We start from the raw sequence: 16,284 nt of genomic DNA on the forward strand, positions 1-16,284 counted from the left end.
AAATTTTAGCCAAAATCAACGCTTATGAATCAGACAATGCTGATTCATAAACAAAAGTGTTTCCTAAAGCATGCGATTCTAACTAAAAAATTATTCTTAGATTTTAAACCGCACTTAACAAAGGCATTTATGTGTATATACAAACAGTTAAGGCATTATGACATTTGGACTGCTCTACACAAAATAAACCATTGTTTTCTGAGGTATGACAAAAATCTTTGACACTAATACACTGTCAAAAATGTGGTGCTGGAATGCTTTTATCAAGCAAGCCAACAATAGAAACTCAATTCAGTCTAAAGATGAAACAGTACATTGACATTTGTTCCATCATGATTACACTGGATATGCCATCTTTTGTGGACATGTTAGGATTTCTTAATCTGAGGTCTGAGATGACGCCTAGAACAGAATTTCACCATTTAATTGAAACCTTTGAATTGAGGAAGAAAAAGATTCCAAATTCATCTGCTAGTTTACTCATGGTCACATGGTTCCTTCATCTCAAATTTAATCTGGTGGACTGATGAATAATTGTTTGCGCTAATGCAATTATGTAGTAAGCAAAGTAAAAAGAAAAGGAAAAGTCCAATTACAGAGCATTTAAATATATGTTTTATCTGATCACTGATTGGTCACAAATGTGGAAAAAGTGCTTGATCTGGAATGACATTTTTCATACGCATCTTCTTAATTGCTTTCTTAACTGTCTGATCTTGTGGAATAAGGATTTGTAGCAATATTATAAGATTAATTATTACTTTATTACTGTAAGCTAAAAGAGGTCCTGAGATTTGACATGTTTATAATGCAATTATTTCATAACACAAATCAAATTGCAAAGTCAAAGCATTAAAATAAGTCTCACACAATTCACACTTCAGTTTGTGTGAAAATTAAACTTCAAATGATATTTTGCAATCATCCACAATACAGCATTCAATTTGAGCTATAAGCCCTGGTGGCTTCATTGACCGATATGTCCTGGTCTATCCTAACAGTGCATCATAGTCAATGTACCATACAAGAGTCCCGCTCTTTGGCTGTACTTTGGTGATGGGATACTTAGATGATTCCCCCTTAATTCGGCTGAGTTGACTGACAAGTTCATGCTTGCTCTTCCCCATAATTAAAACACCTACCCTTCGAGCTCTATTGATAGCTGTGAATGTGAGACTCATCCTCTGATGAGGTTTAATGGGGCTCTCTGACAGAGTTACCAACCGTTCTTCGTCGCTTTCCAACTTGGTGTCCTGGAACAACGAGGCAGTGTGGCCGTCCTGGCCTACGCCGAGCAGGATGTAGTGGAAGCTGGAGGCATTGACATGTTTCTTTATTTCCTTCTCATATAATGCAGGACCACCATCCTCTTCCACGCATAACCGTTGGGTGAGATGCACTGGCATGGGGTGGATGTTGAAGTAGGGTATGCGGATATGCTGAAGCAGCAGATCGTGAATGGACCGGAAGTTGGAGCCAGATTCTGTATGTGGCACACATCGCTCATCCACTTGCCATATGTGAGTGTTGCGCCACGGAAAGGTGTAGAGGTTCAGGGCGAGCGCACGGAGCAGCGCCACCGGGCTGGAGCCACCAGACAAAGCCAGGTGAAACTGACCTCCTTCACGAATGGCCTCCTCAGCAGCCAGAAGAAGATCAGAAGCCAAGCGCTCCACCAGTTCCTGTGCCCAAGCAGATACCATTTCAGAACTACGGTACTTTCCTTGCATCACCTGGAAGTTGTCCTCGGCACCGGGGTTGATCACGTTGACCACAGCTTCATGGCTAAAGGCTACCTGATTGCCCCGCAGATGAAAGTTCAGCAGGTTCCCATTGGCTACGCCACCAGGATACACCCGCGGAAAGACCCGAGTCAAGCTTTCAAGGAGAGGCGTCCAAAACGCCCAGGAAGCAAGGAGTCCTTCAGCACTGATAAAGCTGTCCTTGCGTCCAAAGAAGACATGTGAGATCAGCTCGCAATAAGCCTCTCTGGGTACGACTGGCGTCTGGATGTAATAATCACTGAGGTGTAACCCCAGCACTTTTACGTCTTTGTGTTCGGTGACCTCTTTCCAGTCACCGCTGTTCACCAGGTCGGGCTTGAACAGGTTCTTGCTCACGAGAATCGCAGGGTACTGGAGGTCTCCGTGACCCAGATAAAATATGATCTGTTTGGTATTGCACTGAACATTGTCAGGATCCTGGACGCAAAATACATCACTTTTGAAAACTACACGTGCATAAGCAACCCGTTCATCAAGTGCCTTGCCTGAGGTCATAAATATGGGGATGCCCTCGTATTGCGCATTGTCGACATGAATGACCACACCTGTAAAGACAATCACAGTCAACGTAAGCATGGTTAGATTGATTTTCCACAATCAATGACTACGTTTACATTCCAGGTCTTTCTAAAAGGTCATGTAAACATGAACACCATTTTTCCTTCAACTTTATTTACGTGGTCAAGTAAACGCATAAGCAACATTCTGACGGTTTTAGAAGAGTGTGCATGTGTGTCAGATAACTAAAGCAACGGAGATGTGCGGATAAACGCGAAGTTCGCGAACACCTTCTTTGCATATCAAATGAGGAAACTAAAAAGCTCTTCCACTCACCAGCGAATGTGGGGGTTAGGCTGAAGTAGTCCTTTGTTTTATTGAGCTCTTCCTGAACCTCTCCATTGTAAGCTTGGTACTGACCTACGACCGCATTACTGTTATCTACATACTGTAGGGAAGCCAAGAAATGTAGCTTGTTTTGTAGTATCTCCTTGCTGTTGGAGGGGTTTGCAGGAAGATTCATCAGCATAAGGGTCATGACCTCTGTGAGGTGGTTCTGGAGCACATCTCTGATGACACCATATTGATCATAAAACTGAATACGCCCTGTAAATGAATGACAGATCAACAATCAATGCTAAAGAAATAACTGAGAAAATGCATGGAGAAAGGTTTCATCGATAACATGAACCATTTACAAGCAACTCAAAACCAGTACCTTTGGCATCCAGGGTTTCCTTCAATACAATTTCTATTCTTTCAATATGGTGCTTGTTCCAGATAGGGTCCAGAAGTTTCTTATTCTCTTTCCTAAATGGCAATATTTTAGAGACAACCTTTGCGACAGAAAAATAACAAATATTTTTTTAAAGCTCATGTAGATCCAGTCACTCATGTGAAAGTATACTACCATTCAAAATTCTGGGGTCAGTATGATTTTTTTTTTTTCATTGAAAGAATGGATTCAATAAGAATACACAAAGATACGTTAATTTGATCAAACATGATCTTTGAAAATTTATCAAGTAAATGCTTTTCTTTTGTACTTTACGTTCATCAAAAAATCCTGAAAAAAATGCATCGCAGTTTTAAACAATATTAATGTTTTATTCGATCATATAAATGCAGGCTTGGTGATCATAAGAGACTTCTTTCAAAAACACAAAGAAATCGTATCAACCCCAAACTTAATGTATGTTAATAAAATAATATGGTACCTGCTTCCCTAAATAGTGGTCAATCCTATACATCTCCTCTTCTTTCAGCTGGCCTGACAGTTTTCTGTCAAGGGACTGAGCACTAAAAAAGTCGTGACCAAATGGCTTCTCCAGTACCACCCTCAGCCATGCCTCAGGAGGGGGGCGGCAGGTGTTGTTGATCTTCTCTGCAATGTCTGCATATGCGAAAGCTGGAACAGACAGGTAGAAGAGCCTTCCTGCTTCGACAATACCCTCCTGTCCTAAATGCTGTTTGATCATCTGGCTGAGTTTTTCATAGTCCTCAGATGTCTTCAGTTGGTGATACTGGGACAGATGCAAAAACTGCTCTTTGACCAAAGCACAGCGTTCAGCAGAGAGCTCCGGAGGGCAAGCCAGCTCCTTCAAGATCCCAAACAGCATCGGAGTTCCCTTCTCAGTCGGCGAAAGGCCCCCACCATAAAATGAGAAGGTGTGTCCTTTGCCTACCTGGTCAGCATAGAGCTGGAAAAAGCCTTGCCATAGGTACTTCCTGGCCAAGTCACCTGTCCCACCCACAACTACCACAGTCACATGCCCAAGACTCTGCTTAGCCTCATGATTATCTGTGTGGCCTCTGTGCCAGCATATGGTGGCCATTAGCAGCAGCTCCCATCGTATCCTCAGCATTGTGATGTCAAGTGCCCACCTTTAAAAAAAAATAATAATAAAAAGATTTTAGAATGTTTAAGAAATCTAATGATTCAAATTCAGAAAATTTGATTGAATTTAATCATTTTTAATTAAAAAAAAGGTATAACTTTTAAAAGGAGGGTAAGTGATGATAAAAATGTCATTTTTGGGTGAACTATACCTTTAATGGTGATTAAAGGCACTGAATTGACCGCATTTAGAAGCTGGATTCTAAAGTTTGCTTCGTTATTTGGCATATTGACTAATAGCTTCATTTCCTATCTATAACTCAGCATAAAGTGAACACCTTATGCAAACATTTAGCTGATGATACAAACTAGCTTCAATCCTCACATAAAACACATGATTAAAATATATATTATAATAATATCCGCTAATATATATATATATATATATATATAAACCTAAATGAAGGCTAAATATAACTAGAATGTACATTTCCAGAAGAAAATGTGAAGTGGTGCTTGCAGTGGCAAAACTCGCCGCTCGGTTGCTAGGGTGCGGTGACCTAGTTTTTACCAAGATGCTAGCATGATTAGCATGTTGCTAGTATCATGCTAGCATGATTAGCATGTTGTTAGCATTATGCTAGCATGATTAGCATGTTGCTAGCATCATGCTAGCATGATTAGCATGATGCTAGCATGATTAGCATATTGCTAGCATGTTGCTAGCATGATGCTAGCATGATTAGCATGTTGTTAGCATGTTGCTAGCATGATGCTGGCATGATTAGCATGTTGCTACCAACATGCTAGCATGATTAGCATGTTGCTAGCATGATGCTAGCAAAAATAAGCATGTTGCAAACATGTTTTAGCTAGATGCTAGCATGATTAGCATATTGCTAGCATCATGCTAGCATGTTTAGCATGTTGCTAGCATGGTTGCTAAGGTGTTACTAGGTGGTTGCTAGGGTATTATGGGTGGTTGCTAGGGCGTTGCTAGGCGGTTGCTAGGGTGTTCTGGGTGGTTGCTATGGTGTTGCTAGGCGGTTGCTAGGGTATTCTGGGTGGTTGCTAGGGTGTTTTGGGTGGTTGCTAGGTGGTTGCTAGGGTGTTTTGGGTGGTTGCTAGGGCGTTGCTAGGTGGTTGCTAGGGTGTTCTGGGGGGTTGCTATGCGGTTGCTAGGGCGTTGCTAGGCGGTTGCTAAGGTAATGTGGTTGGTTGCTAGGGCGTTGCTAGGTGGTTGCTATGGTGTCCTGGGTGGTTGCTAGGCGGTTGCTAGGGTGTTCTGGTGGTTGCTAGGGCGTTGCTAGGCAGTTGCTAGGGTGTTGCTAGGGTGATCTGGGTGGTTGCTATGGTGTTACTAGGTGGTTGGTAGTTGTCAAAGATGGTTACTGTTGAGTTTGTAGCATTTTATTGGCATGATTTAGCACTTAGCTAATCAATATTAGCATGTAGCTATTCACTGCTAGCATGTGTAGGATGTAGCAAGTCCTGTTTGCTAGCATGAGTCAAAAGAGCCAACCCCCATCTCTATACGATGTTCTGATACAGAGATATAGGTCTTGCAAAACGGTTGCTAGGGTACTCTGTTTGGTTGCTAGGGAGTGGCTTGGCAGCTGCCAATCATGAAGGTCCAAAGTGAATGTGAATGTATAAACCAACCCCCATCTCTATACGATGTTTTAAAGCAGACATATAGGTCTTGCAAAATGGTTGCTAGGGTACTCTGTTTGGTTGCTAGGGAGTGGCTTGGCAGCTGCCAATCATGAAGCTCCAAAGGCTGCTTGTCAGTATAAATGATATAAACCAACTCCCATGCCTCTGTGACATTCAGAATGGAAGATATCCCTGTTTGGATTTTGGTTGCTAAGGTGCTCGACAATGGTTGCTAGGGCGTGGCCAGTAAGTGTTGAGGTGATTCAGGATTGGCTGTTTGCTGGCCCGAGTGAAACGAGCCCACCCTCATGTTTCTATGACACTTATATCCTGAGATATCCCTTTGATCTGTTTCAATGGAAGTCTATGGAACTTGTTGCTAAGGAGCTCTAAATGGTTGCTAGGGCGTGGCTTGATAGCTTCACAATGATCCTGAGAGACTGATTGGCCGTCTGAGTAAAATGAGCCCGCCCCTTTGTCTCTACGACACTGTGATCCAGAGTTATGTTCAATATAAAAGCGGTTTCTATGGTGTAGGACGGCCCATTTCATGGGCCGTCCTACACCATAGTAAGTCAATGGGGCAACTTTGGGCCCCTCCTGCCCCCCACGGGTGCAACTTTTACCCCATTGTGTGGTATGTTCTTACAGAGCCTGTCAGCCTCTTCAAATGTGGTAAATTACACGTTTCTGCGACATCCTCGTTCCGAGCTACGACGCGTCAAAGTTTGACGCAATGTTAAGTCTATGGGATTTTTCGGCCGGTTTTTCGCCCCTGGGGCGAACATCGTACCCCCGATCCCTTATAAAAGTCATAGCACACCATTCCCGAACAGGCCGCACGTTTTGACACCTCATTCATGGGTCTGTGACAAAAACTGCGGGAGGAGTAGCGCGTCAAAAAGTGGCCAGAAGAATAAGAAGAATAAGAAGAACTAGAATGTACATTTCCAGAAGAAAATGTGAAGTGGTGCTTGCAGTGGCAAAACTCGCCGCTCGGTTGCTAGGGTGTTGTTGGAGTTTGCTATGATGATGCAAGGCAGTTGCTAGGGTGTTCTGGGTGGTTGCTAGGTGGTTGCTAGGGTGTTCTGAGTGGTTGCTAGGGTGTTGCTAGGTGGTTGCTAGGGTATTCTGGGTGGTTGCTAGGGTGTTGCTAGGCGGTTGCTAGGGTGTTCTGGGTGGTTGCTAGGGTGTTGCTAGGTGGTTGCTAGGGTGTTCTGAGTGGTTGCTAGGGTGTTCTGGGTGGTTGCTAGGGTATTCTGGGTGGTTGCTAGGGTATTCTGGGTGGTTGCTAGGGTGTTGCTAGGCGGTTGCTAGGGTGTTCTGGGTGGTTGCTAGGGTGTTGCTAGGCGGTTGCTAGGGTGTTCTGAGTGGTTGCTAGGGTGTTGCTAGGTGGTTGCTAGGGTATTCTGGGTGGTTGCTAGGGTGCTGCTAGGTGGTTGCTAGGGTGTTCTGTGCGGTTGCTAGGCGGTTGCTAGGGTATTCTGGGTGGTTGCTATGGTGTTGCTAGGCGGTTGCTAGAGTGTTTTGAGTGGTTGCTAGGCGGTTGCTAGGGTGTTCTGGGTGGTTGCTAGGGTGTTGCTAGGCGGTTGCTAGGGTGTTCTGGGTGGTTGCTAGGGCGTTGCTAGGGTGTTCTGGGTGGTTGCTAGGGTGTTCTGGGTGGTTGCTAGGGTGTTGCTAGGTGGTTGCTAGGGTGTTTTGAGTGGTTGCTAGGCGGTTGCTAGGGTGTTCTGGGTGGTTGCTAGGGTGTTGCTAGGCGGTTGCTAGGGTGTTCTGGGTGGTTGCTAGGGCGTTGCTAGGCAGTTGCTAGGGTGTTCTGGGTGGTTGCTAGGGTGTTGCTAGGGTAATTTGGGTGGTTGCTATGGTGTTACTAGGTGGTTGGTAGTTGTCAAAGATGGTTACTGTTGAGTTTGTAGCATTTTATTGGCATGATTTAGCACTTAGCTAATCAATATTAGCATGTAGCTATTCACTGCTAGTATGTGTAGCATGTAGCAAGTCCTGTTTGCTAGCATGAGTCAAAAGACCCAACCCCCATCTCTATACGATGTTCTGATGCAGAGATATTGGTCTTGCAAAACGGTTGCTAGGGTACTCTGTTTGGTTGCTAGGGAGTGGCTTGGCAGCTGCCAATCATGAAGCTCCAAAGTCAATGTGAATGTATAAACCAACCCCCATCTCTATACGATGTTCTGATGCAGAGATATTGGTCTTGCAAAATGGTTGCTAGGGTACTCTGTTTGGTTGCTAGGGAGTGGCTTGGCAGTTGCCAATCATGAAACTCCAAAGGCTTCTTGTCACTATGAATGATATAAACCAACTCCCACGCCTTTGTGACATTCAGAATGGAAGATATCCCTCATTGGATTTTGGTTGCTAAGGTGCTCGACAATGGTTGCTAGGGCGTGGCTAGGAAGTGTTGAGGTGATTCATGATTGGCTGTTTGCTGCCCCGAGTCAAACGAGACCACCCTCATGTTTCTATGACAATTCAGTCCAGAGATATCCCTTCGATCTCTTTCAATGGAAGTCTATGGGAGTTGTTGCTAAGGTGCTCTAAATGGTTGCTAGGGCGTGGCTTGATAGCTTCACAATGATCCTGAGAGACTGATTGGTTGTCTGAGTAAAATGAGCCCGCCCCCTTGTCTCTATGACACTGTGATCCAGAGTTATGTTCAATATAAAAGCGGTTTCTATGGTGTAGGACGGCCCATTTCATGGGCCGTCCTACACCATAGTAAGTCAATGGGGAAACTTTGGGCAGCTCCTGCCCCCCAGGGGTGCAACTTTTACCCCATTGTGTGGTATGTTCTTACAGAGTCTGTCAGCCTCTTCAAATGTGGCAAATTTCACGTTTCTGCGAAATTCACACTCTGAGCTATGACTCGTCAAAGTTTTTCGCAATGTTAAGTCTATGGGATTTTTTTGGGCCGTTTTTCGCCCCTGGGGCGACCATCGTACCCCCGATCTCTTAGAAAAGTCATAGCACACCATTCCCGAACAGGCCGCACGTTTTGACACCTCATTCATGGGTCTGTGACAAAAACTGCGGGAGGAGTAGCGCGTCAAAAAGTGGCCAGAAGAATAATAATAAGAAGAATAATAACTAGAATGTACATTTCCAGAAGAAAATGTGAAGTGGTGCTTGCAGTGGCAAAACTCGCCGCTCGGTTGCTAGGGTGCGGTTAGCTAGTTTTTACCAAGATGCTAACATGATTAGCATGTTGCTAGTATCATGCTAGCATGATTAGCATGTTGTTAGCATTATGTTAGCATTATTAGCATGTTGCTAGCATGATTAGCATGTTGCTAGCATCATGCTAGCATGATTAGCATGATGCTAGCATGATTAGCATGTTGCTAGCATGATGCTAGCATGATTAGCATGTTGCTAGCATGATGCTAACATGATTAGCATGTTGCTAGCATGATGCTAGTATCATGCTAGCATGATTAGCATGTTGTTAGCATTATGCTAGCATTATTAGCATGTTGCTAGCATGATTAGCATGTTGTTAGCATGATTAGCATTTTGCTAGCATGTTGCTAGCATGATGCTAGCATGATTAGCATGTTGCTAGCATGTTGCTAGCATGATTAGCATGTTGCTAGCATGATGCTAGAATGATTAGCATGTTGTTAGCATCATGCTACCAACATGCTAGCATGATTAGCATGTTGCTAGCATGATGCTAGCAAAAATAAGCATGTTGCAAACATGTTTTAGGTAGATGCTAGCATGATTGGCATATTGCTAGCATCATGCTAGGATGTTTAGCATGTTGCTAGCATGATGCTAGCATGGTTGCTAAGGTGTTACTAGGTGGTTGCTAGGGTGTTGCTAGGCGGTTGCTAGGGTGTTCTGAGTGGTTGCTAGGGTGTTGCTAGGCGGTTGCTAGGGTGTTCTGGGTGGTTGCTAGGGTGTTGCTAGGCGGTTGCTAGGGTGTTCTGAGTGGTTGCTAGGGTGTTGCTAGGTGGTTGCTAGGGTATTCTGGGTGGTTGCTAGGGTGTTGCTAGGCGGTTGCTAGGGTATTCTGGGTGGTTGCTACGGTGTTGCTAGGCGGTTGTTAGGGTGTCATGGGTGGTTGCTAGGCGGTTGCTAGGGTGTTCTGGGTGGTTGCTAGGGCTTTGCTAGGCAGTTGCTAGGGTGTTGCTAGGGTAATCTGGGTGGTTGCTATGGTGTTACTAGGTGGTTGGTAGTTGTCAAAGATGGTTACTGTTGACTTTGTAGCATTTTATTGGCATGATTTAGCACTTAGCTAATCAATATTAGCATGTAGCTATTCACTGCTAGCATGTGTAGCATGTAGCAAGTCCTGTTTGCTAGCATGAGTCAAAAGAGCCAACCCCCATCTCTATACGATGTTCTGATGCAGAGATATAGGTCTTGCAAAACGGTTGCTAGGGTACTCTGTTTGGTTGCTAGGGAGTGGCTTGGCAGCTGCCAATCATGAAGCTCCAAAGTGAATGTGAATGTATAAACCAACCCCCATCTCTATACGATGTTTTGATGCAGAGATATAGGTCTTGCAAAATGGTTGCTAGGGTACTCTGTTTGGTTGCTAGGGAGTGGCTTGGCAGCTGCCAATCATGAAACTCCAAAGGCTGCTTGTCAGTATAAATGATATAAACCAACTCCCATGCCTCTGTGACATTCAGAATGGAAGATATCCCTGTTTGGATTTTGGTTGCTAAGGTGCTCGACAATGGTTGCTAAGGCGTGGCCAGTAAGTGTTGAGGTGATTCAGGATTGGCTGTTTGATGGCCCGAGTGAAACGAGCCCACCCTCATGTTTCTATGACACTTATATCCTGAGATATCCCTTTGATCTGTTTCAATGGAAGTCTATGGAACTTGTTGCTAAGGAGCTCTAAATGGTTGCTAGGGCGTGGCTAGATAGCTTCACAATGATCCTGAGAGACTGATTGGCCGTCTGAGTAAAATGAGCCCGCCCCTTTGTCTCTACGACACTGTGATCCAGAGTTATGTTCAATATAAAAGCGGTTTCTATGGTGTAGGACGGCCCATTTCATGGGCCGTCCTACACCATAGTAAGTCAATGGGGCAACTTTGGGCCCCTCCTGCCCCTCAGGGGTGCAACTTTTACCCCATTGTGTGGTATGTTCTTACAGAGCCTGTCAGCCTCTTCAAATGTGGTAAATTTCACGTTTCTGCGAAATCCTCGTTCCGAGCTACGACTCGTCAAAGTTTGACGCAATGTTAAGTCTATGGGATTTTTCGGCCGGTTTTTCGCCCCTGGGGCGAACATCGTACCCCCGATCCCTTATAAAAGTCATAGCACACCATTCCCGAACAGGCCGCACGTTTTGACGCCTCATTCGTGGGTCTGTGACAAAAACTGCGGGAGGAGTAGCGCGTCAAAAAGTGGCCGGAAGAATAAGAATAATAAGAAGAAGAACTAGAATGTACATTTCCAGAAGAAAATGTGAAGTGGTGCTTGCAGTGGCAAAACTCGCCGCTCGGTTGCTAGGGTGTTCTTGGATTTTGCTATGATGATGCAAGGCAGTTGCTAGGGTGTTCTGGGTGGTTGCTATGGTGTTGCTATGCGGTTGCTAGGGTATTCTGGGTGGTTGCTAAGGTGTTTTGGGTGGTTGCTAGGCGGTTTCTAGGGTGTTCTGGGTGGTTGCTAGGGTGTTGCTAGGGTGTTGCTAGGTGGTTGCTAGGGTGTTTTGGGTGGTTGCTAGGGTGTTGCTAGGCGGTTGCTAGGGTGTTCTGGGTGGTTGCTAGGGTGTTGCTAGGTGGTTGTTAGGGTGTTCTGAGTGGTTGCTAGGGTGTTGCTAGGTGGTTGCTAGGGTATTCTGGGTGGTTGCTAGGGTGTTGCTAGGTGGTTGCTAGGGTGTTCTGGGTGGTTGCTAGGGTGTTGCTAGGTGGTTGCTAGGGTGTTCTGAGTGGTTGCTAGGGTGTTGCTAGGTGGTTGCTAGGGTGTTCTGAGTGGTTGCTAGGGTGTTGCTAGGCCGTTGCTATGGTGTTCGAGGGTGGTTGCTAGGGCGTTGCTAGGCAGTTGCTAGGGTATCCTGGGCGGTTGCTAGGCGGTTGCTAGGGTGTTCTGGGTGGTTGCTAGGCAGTTGCTAGGGTGTTCTGGGTGGTTGCTAGGCGGTTGCTAGGGCGTTGCTAGGCGGTTGCTAGGGTAATCTGGGTTGTTGCTAGGGCATTGCTAGGTGGTTGCTAGGGTATCCTGGGTGGTTGCAAGGCGGTTGCTAGGGTGTTCTGGGTGGTTGCTAGGGCGTTGCTAGGCAGTTGCTAGGGTGTTCTGGGTGGTTGCTAGGGTGTTGCTAGGGTAATTTGGGTGGTTGCTATGGTGTTACTAGGTGGTTGGTAGTTGTCAAAGATGGTTACTGTTGAGTTTGTAGCATTTTATTGGCATGATTTAGCACTTAGCTAATCAATATTAGCATGTAGCTATTCACTGCATGTGTAGCATGTAGCAAGTCCTGTTTGCTAGCATGAGTCAAAAGAGCCAACCCCCATCTCTATACGATGTTCTGATGCAGAGATATTGGTCTTGCAAAACGGTTGCTAGGGTACTCTGTTTGGTTGCTAGGGAGTGGCTTGGCAGCTGCCAATCATGAAGCTCCAAAGTCAATGTGAATGTATAAACCAACCCCCATCTCTATACGATGTTCTGATGCAGAGATATTGGTTTTGCAAAATGGTTGCTAGGGTACTCTGTTTGGTTGCTAGGGAGTGGCTTGGCAGCTGCCAATCATGAAACTCCAAAGGCTGCTTGTCACTATGAAAGATATAAACCAACTCCCATGCCTCTGTGACATTCAGAATGGACGATATTCCTCTTTGGATTTTGGTTGCTAAGGTGCTCGACAATGGTTGCTAGGGCGTGGCTAGCAAGTGTTGAGGTGATTCATGATTGGCTGTTTGCTGGCCCGAGTCAAACGAGACCACCCTCATGTTTCTATGACAATTCAGTCCAGAGATATCCCTTCGATCTCTTTCAATGGAAGTCTATGGGAGTTGTTGCTAAGGTGCTCTAAATGGTTGCTAGGGCGTGGCTTGATAGCTTCACAATGATCCTGAGAGACTGATTGGTTGTCTGAGTAAAATGAGCCCGCCCCCTTGTCTCTATGACACTGTGATCCAGAGTTATGTTCAATATAAAAGCGGTTTCTATGGTGTAGGACGGCCCATTTCATGGGCCGTCCTACACCATAGTAAGTCAATGGGGAAACTTTGGGCAGCTCCTGCACCCCAGGGGTGCAACTTTTACCCCATTGTGTGGTATGTTCTTACAGAGCCTGTCAGCCTCTTCAAATGTGGTAAATTACACATTTCTGCGACATCCTCGTTCCGAGCTACGACTCGTCAAAGTTTTTCGCAATGTTAAGTCTATGGGATTTTTTTGGGCCGTTTTTCGCCCCTGGGGCGACCATCGTACCCCCGATCTCTTAGAAAAGTCATAGCACACCATTCCCGAACAGGCCGCACGTTTTGACACCTCATTCATGGGTCTGTGACAAAAACTGCGGGAGGAGTAGCGCGTCAAAAAGTGGCCAGAAGAATAATAATAATAAGAATAATAAGTATGTGAGATAACAATAGTGTTGCTTCGCCATAGGCAAGCACCACTAATAATAAGTATGCACAATAACACTAGTGTTGCTTTGCCATAGGCAAGCACCACTAATAAGTATGTGAGATAACAATAGTGTTGCTTCGCCATAGGCAAGCACCACTAATAAGAAGAATAAGAATAATAAGTATGCACAATAACACTAGTGTTGCTTTGCCATAGGCAAGCACCACTAATAATTTGATGGCATGTCAGGCCCAACAAATCAAGCATCACATTACATAATCACTGATGTCTCAACACAAACACAAACCGTTAAGATCAGTTATAACGAGTCATGTCTGCAAGTCATTGTGCCTTTGAATGCACCACAGTACATGAACTTTATGTACACAAGAAATTAACTCATGTACTCATCTTTCTTATTTTAAAATCACTCAACTCAAAATAGTGTTAATGGAAGCTCATTAGGTGTGTGGATCTTCTTCCGTAATAGTAATGAAACATAACAGTATGAGGGCCAGTGGTCTATGATAAAGCCCAGGTGTGTTGGAGGGTTGTATAATCTCCTGACATAACTGAACTGAATGGGAATAATAAGTGAGAGCAAATGTAATCCCTCAGTGAGTGTTCACCCACAAAATCAAGGTTAAGCCAACAGAACAGACTACATTTACGGTAAAGAACCTGAATGAAAGGAAAGGTCACAAAATTTGGCCAAACAGAGAGGAACTGATATAAATGGTAACAATAAATTGTTAAAGTTGAGAATGATATTGCTGGAATCATCTTGACATATCTAACAGAAAACAAGTCAACCAGGATTAGTCTGATTTCATGATAACACATGATGAGCTTGTGTGAAGGCCAAAGACGACAGAGTACACGCAGCCCTAATGTTCAGACAGAGCAAGCACTGTTTGCGCATTTGGGTGTTGCAAATTGTCAAACATAGAGTTATCTATCCTTAAAATAAATACAAAAAAATTCATTGGAACAATCTCTAAACTATCAAATGAGCATAACAGGATGCAGAAGAGTTCAATAAACAGCTGCTGCACAGAACTGTTGTAATTCAGTTGAACATAAACCTGTCATGATATGCTTAGGTCAATTCAAGCACAGTACACTATTACATTATAACTCATTATTTACACAGTGACAAGAACATAGTTTTCCCATTAAAACAATGTCATGTTCTGGAAGATACCCTCATTAAGGAAATGTCTTTTATTAAGAGATATTACCAAAGACTAACAGGATAGAAAGTGATATTGACACTGGAAAAAGTTTAATATCCAGTATAATAAGATATACCATATGATTTGGACATCAAAACAATTTTAATCTATTAAAATGTATTATTCATACTATTTTAATAATATTGATCCAAATTAAACGTGACCATATATTGATATATTTTTATGTTTCTGATGACAGTACGCTTATTATGTTTTTAAATATGAGAATAAACTAGTCAGTGTACTTCTAGAGGCGGACGTGAGTATACTATCATCACAAATTAAGTTACATGAACAGGTCCTGACAGCACCTGCTATACTACTAGCTAACTAACTAACACAGGCTTAAGACATACAAAAAAGGACAATATCTTAAATTTCAGTGTACATATGATATCTCCAGCCATAGTGGCACATGCATTAGGACAAAGATGGATTTGACAGGGAGAGACAGTGGACATACCTGGTTCACCTCTGGACAAATGGTGACAGTTCGCGCGGCGTGGACAGTCGGATAGTGACATACTACAAACAACTACCGTTTCCAGTAGATGGTCACGTGATCGTGACGTTGGGTAATCCTGGGGTTTGAGTACGTAACATTCGAGTTAAAAAAAAGAAAGAAAATACGCTGAACGAACGATAACACGGGGACTTCGGACTTGTTAACCTTTGATTGCTTGATGAGCTAGTACAAAAATGATTCTAAACTATAAGTGTAAATATAATAATAACAGGTTGTATACTGAGAGGGTAGAGTTAAAAATGAGCGTGTGCTGTCACTGTGAAACAAACAATTAAATCAATGGCATTCTTTGACTGTACCGGTTATCAGCGAATTTGACTGTAACATTACATGTTGTCAGCACATTGGAAACATATCCGTGTTGAGGCTGAGGAATTGTTTTTATTATTATAGTTTTATTTTATTTTATTATTAATTTTCCGAAATTTAGCATCGAAAATGTAGATCCACTGTTAGTGTAATGCAGGTCGGTGAGTTGCCCAAAGGAGGGCGATATTTGCTAGGTGCGTGCATGCTGAATGATTTTAAACGAGGCAGATAGCCGTTGTCAAATTATTATAAATAAAATGATTTTTTAATAAAATGCTACAGGTAATTAAAAGATATATCAAAGGTTTTTCAAAACCATCTCAAACCTGAAGATATAACTTAGGAGTCCGACGACACTTGCTTCACAATATAACGTTATTGAGTAATGAGTTTCATCAGTATGATCTTGAAGATACTATTCTTATCTTTGTGTACATGTGTGTGTTTTGCGCTTTTGCAGATTCCCTTTTTTTCTGTAGTGAGAGAAAGAGTCTTAGGCAAAAAGTATTCAAACAAGAACCATTCACCTCAGGAAACATGTAAAGTCATCCCCTGATTCAGCGAAACTTAAAGTAAACCCGTTTTTTTCTTTTCTTTTTTTTTCTGTGACATTAATGAATCAGTCAAACGTATTATTCTATAATGACTTGCTATTTATATATTCGTGTAAAAAACACACGTATTTTGTCAGAATAGACCGATATTTGTGGATGCCCGGCCAAGGAGAAAGCTGTTCTTTGAAGCCAGATGGTGTAGAGTCGACATCTACCATCTAGCCTACTAGCAGAGGCTAATGAGGCTATGTTAACCAGTCAAACTTTGACCCCTTGATGATCCCTACCAGCTCGACACAGCACATGAGTTTAGGGTAGGGGTATTCAACCAATG

At 43.6% G+C, this 16,284-nt stretch overlaps 1 protein-coding gene across 1 annotated transcript; it reads right to left on the minus strand.

Moving 5' to 3' along the window:
* Nucleotides 1–483: 483 nt before the first annotated feature.
* On the minus strand, nucleotides 484–15,126 carry h6pd (hexose-6-phosphate dehydrogenase (glucose 1-dehydrogenase)). Its single transcript, XM_056256190.1, has 5 exons — nucleotides 15,025–15,126; nucleotides 3,500–4,166; nucleotides 3,001–3,118; nucleotides 2,619–2,888; nucleotides 484–2,329 (listed from the first exon to the last, which is right to left on the minus strand). The coding sequence occupies exons 2-5, from the start codon at nucleotides 4,145–4,147 to the stop codon at nucleotides 990–992; spliced, it is 2,376 nt and encodes a 791-aa protein (XP_056112165.1). The 5' UTR covers nucleotides 4,148–4,166; nucleotides 15,025–15,126; the 3' UTR covers nucleotides 484–989.
* Nucleotides 15,127–16,284: the final 1,158 nt, after the last annotated feature.

This window comes from Rhinichthys klamathensis, unplaced genomic scaffold (genome assembly GCF_029890125.1).
Source record: "Rhinichthys klamathensis goyatoka isolate OS25496 unplaced genomic scaffold, OSU_Roscu_1.1 h1tg000124l_1, whole genome shotgun sequence".
Classification (NCBI taxonomy): domain Eukaryota; kingdom Metazoa; phylum Chordata; class Actinopteri; order Cypriniformes; family Leuciscidae; genus Rhinichthys; species Rhinichthys klamathensis.

What these genes read in the sequence shown, in the direction of transcription:
- h6pd (XM_056256190.1), bottom strand. Translation starts at nt 4,147, where the DNA reads ATGCTGAGGATACGATGGGAGCTGCTGCTAATGGCCACCATATGCTGG. An exon ending in GGAAACCCTGGATGCCAAAG is followed by an intron (nt 2,889 to 3,000) that starts GTACTGGTTTTG and finishes ATTCATTTACAG; the next exon opens with GGCGTATTCAGTTTTATGAT. An exon ending in CCTAACCCCCACATTCGCTG is followed by an intron (nt 2,330 to 2,618) that starts GTGAGTGGAAGA and finishes TTGTCTTTACAG; the next exon opens with GTGTGGTCATTCATGTCGAC.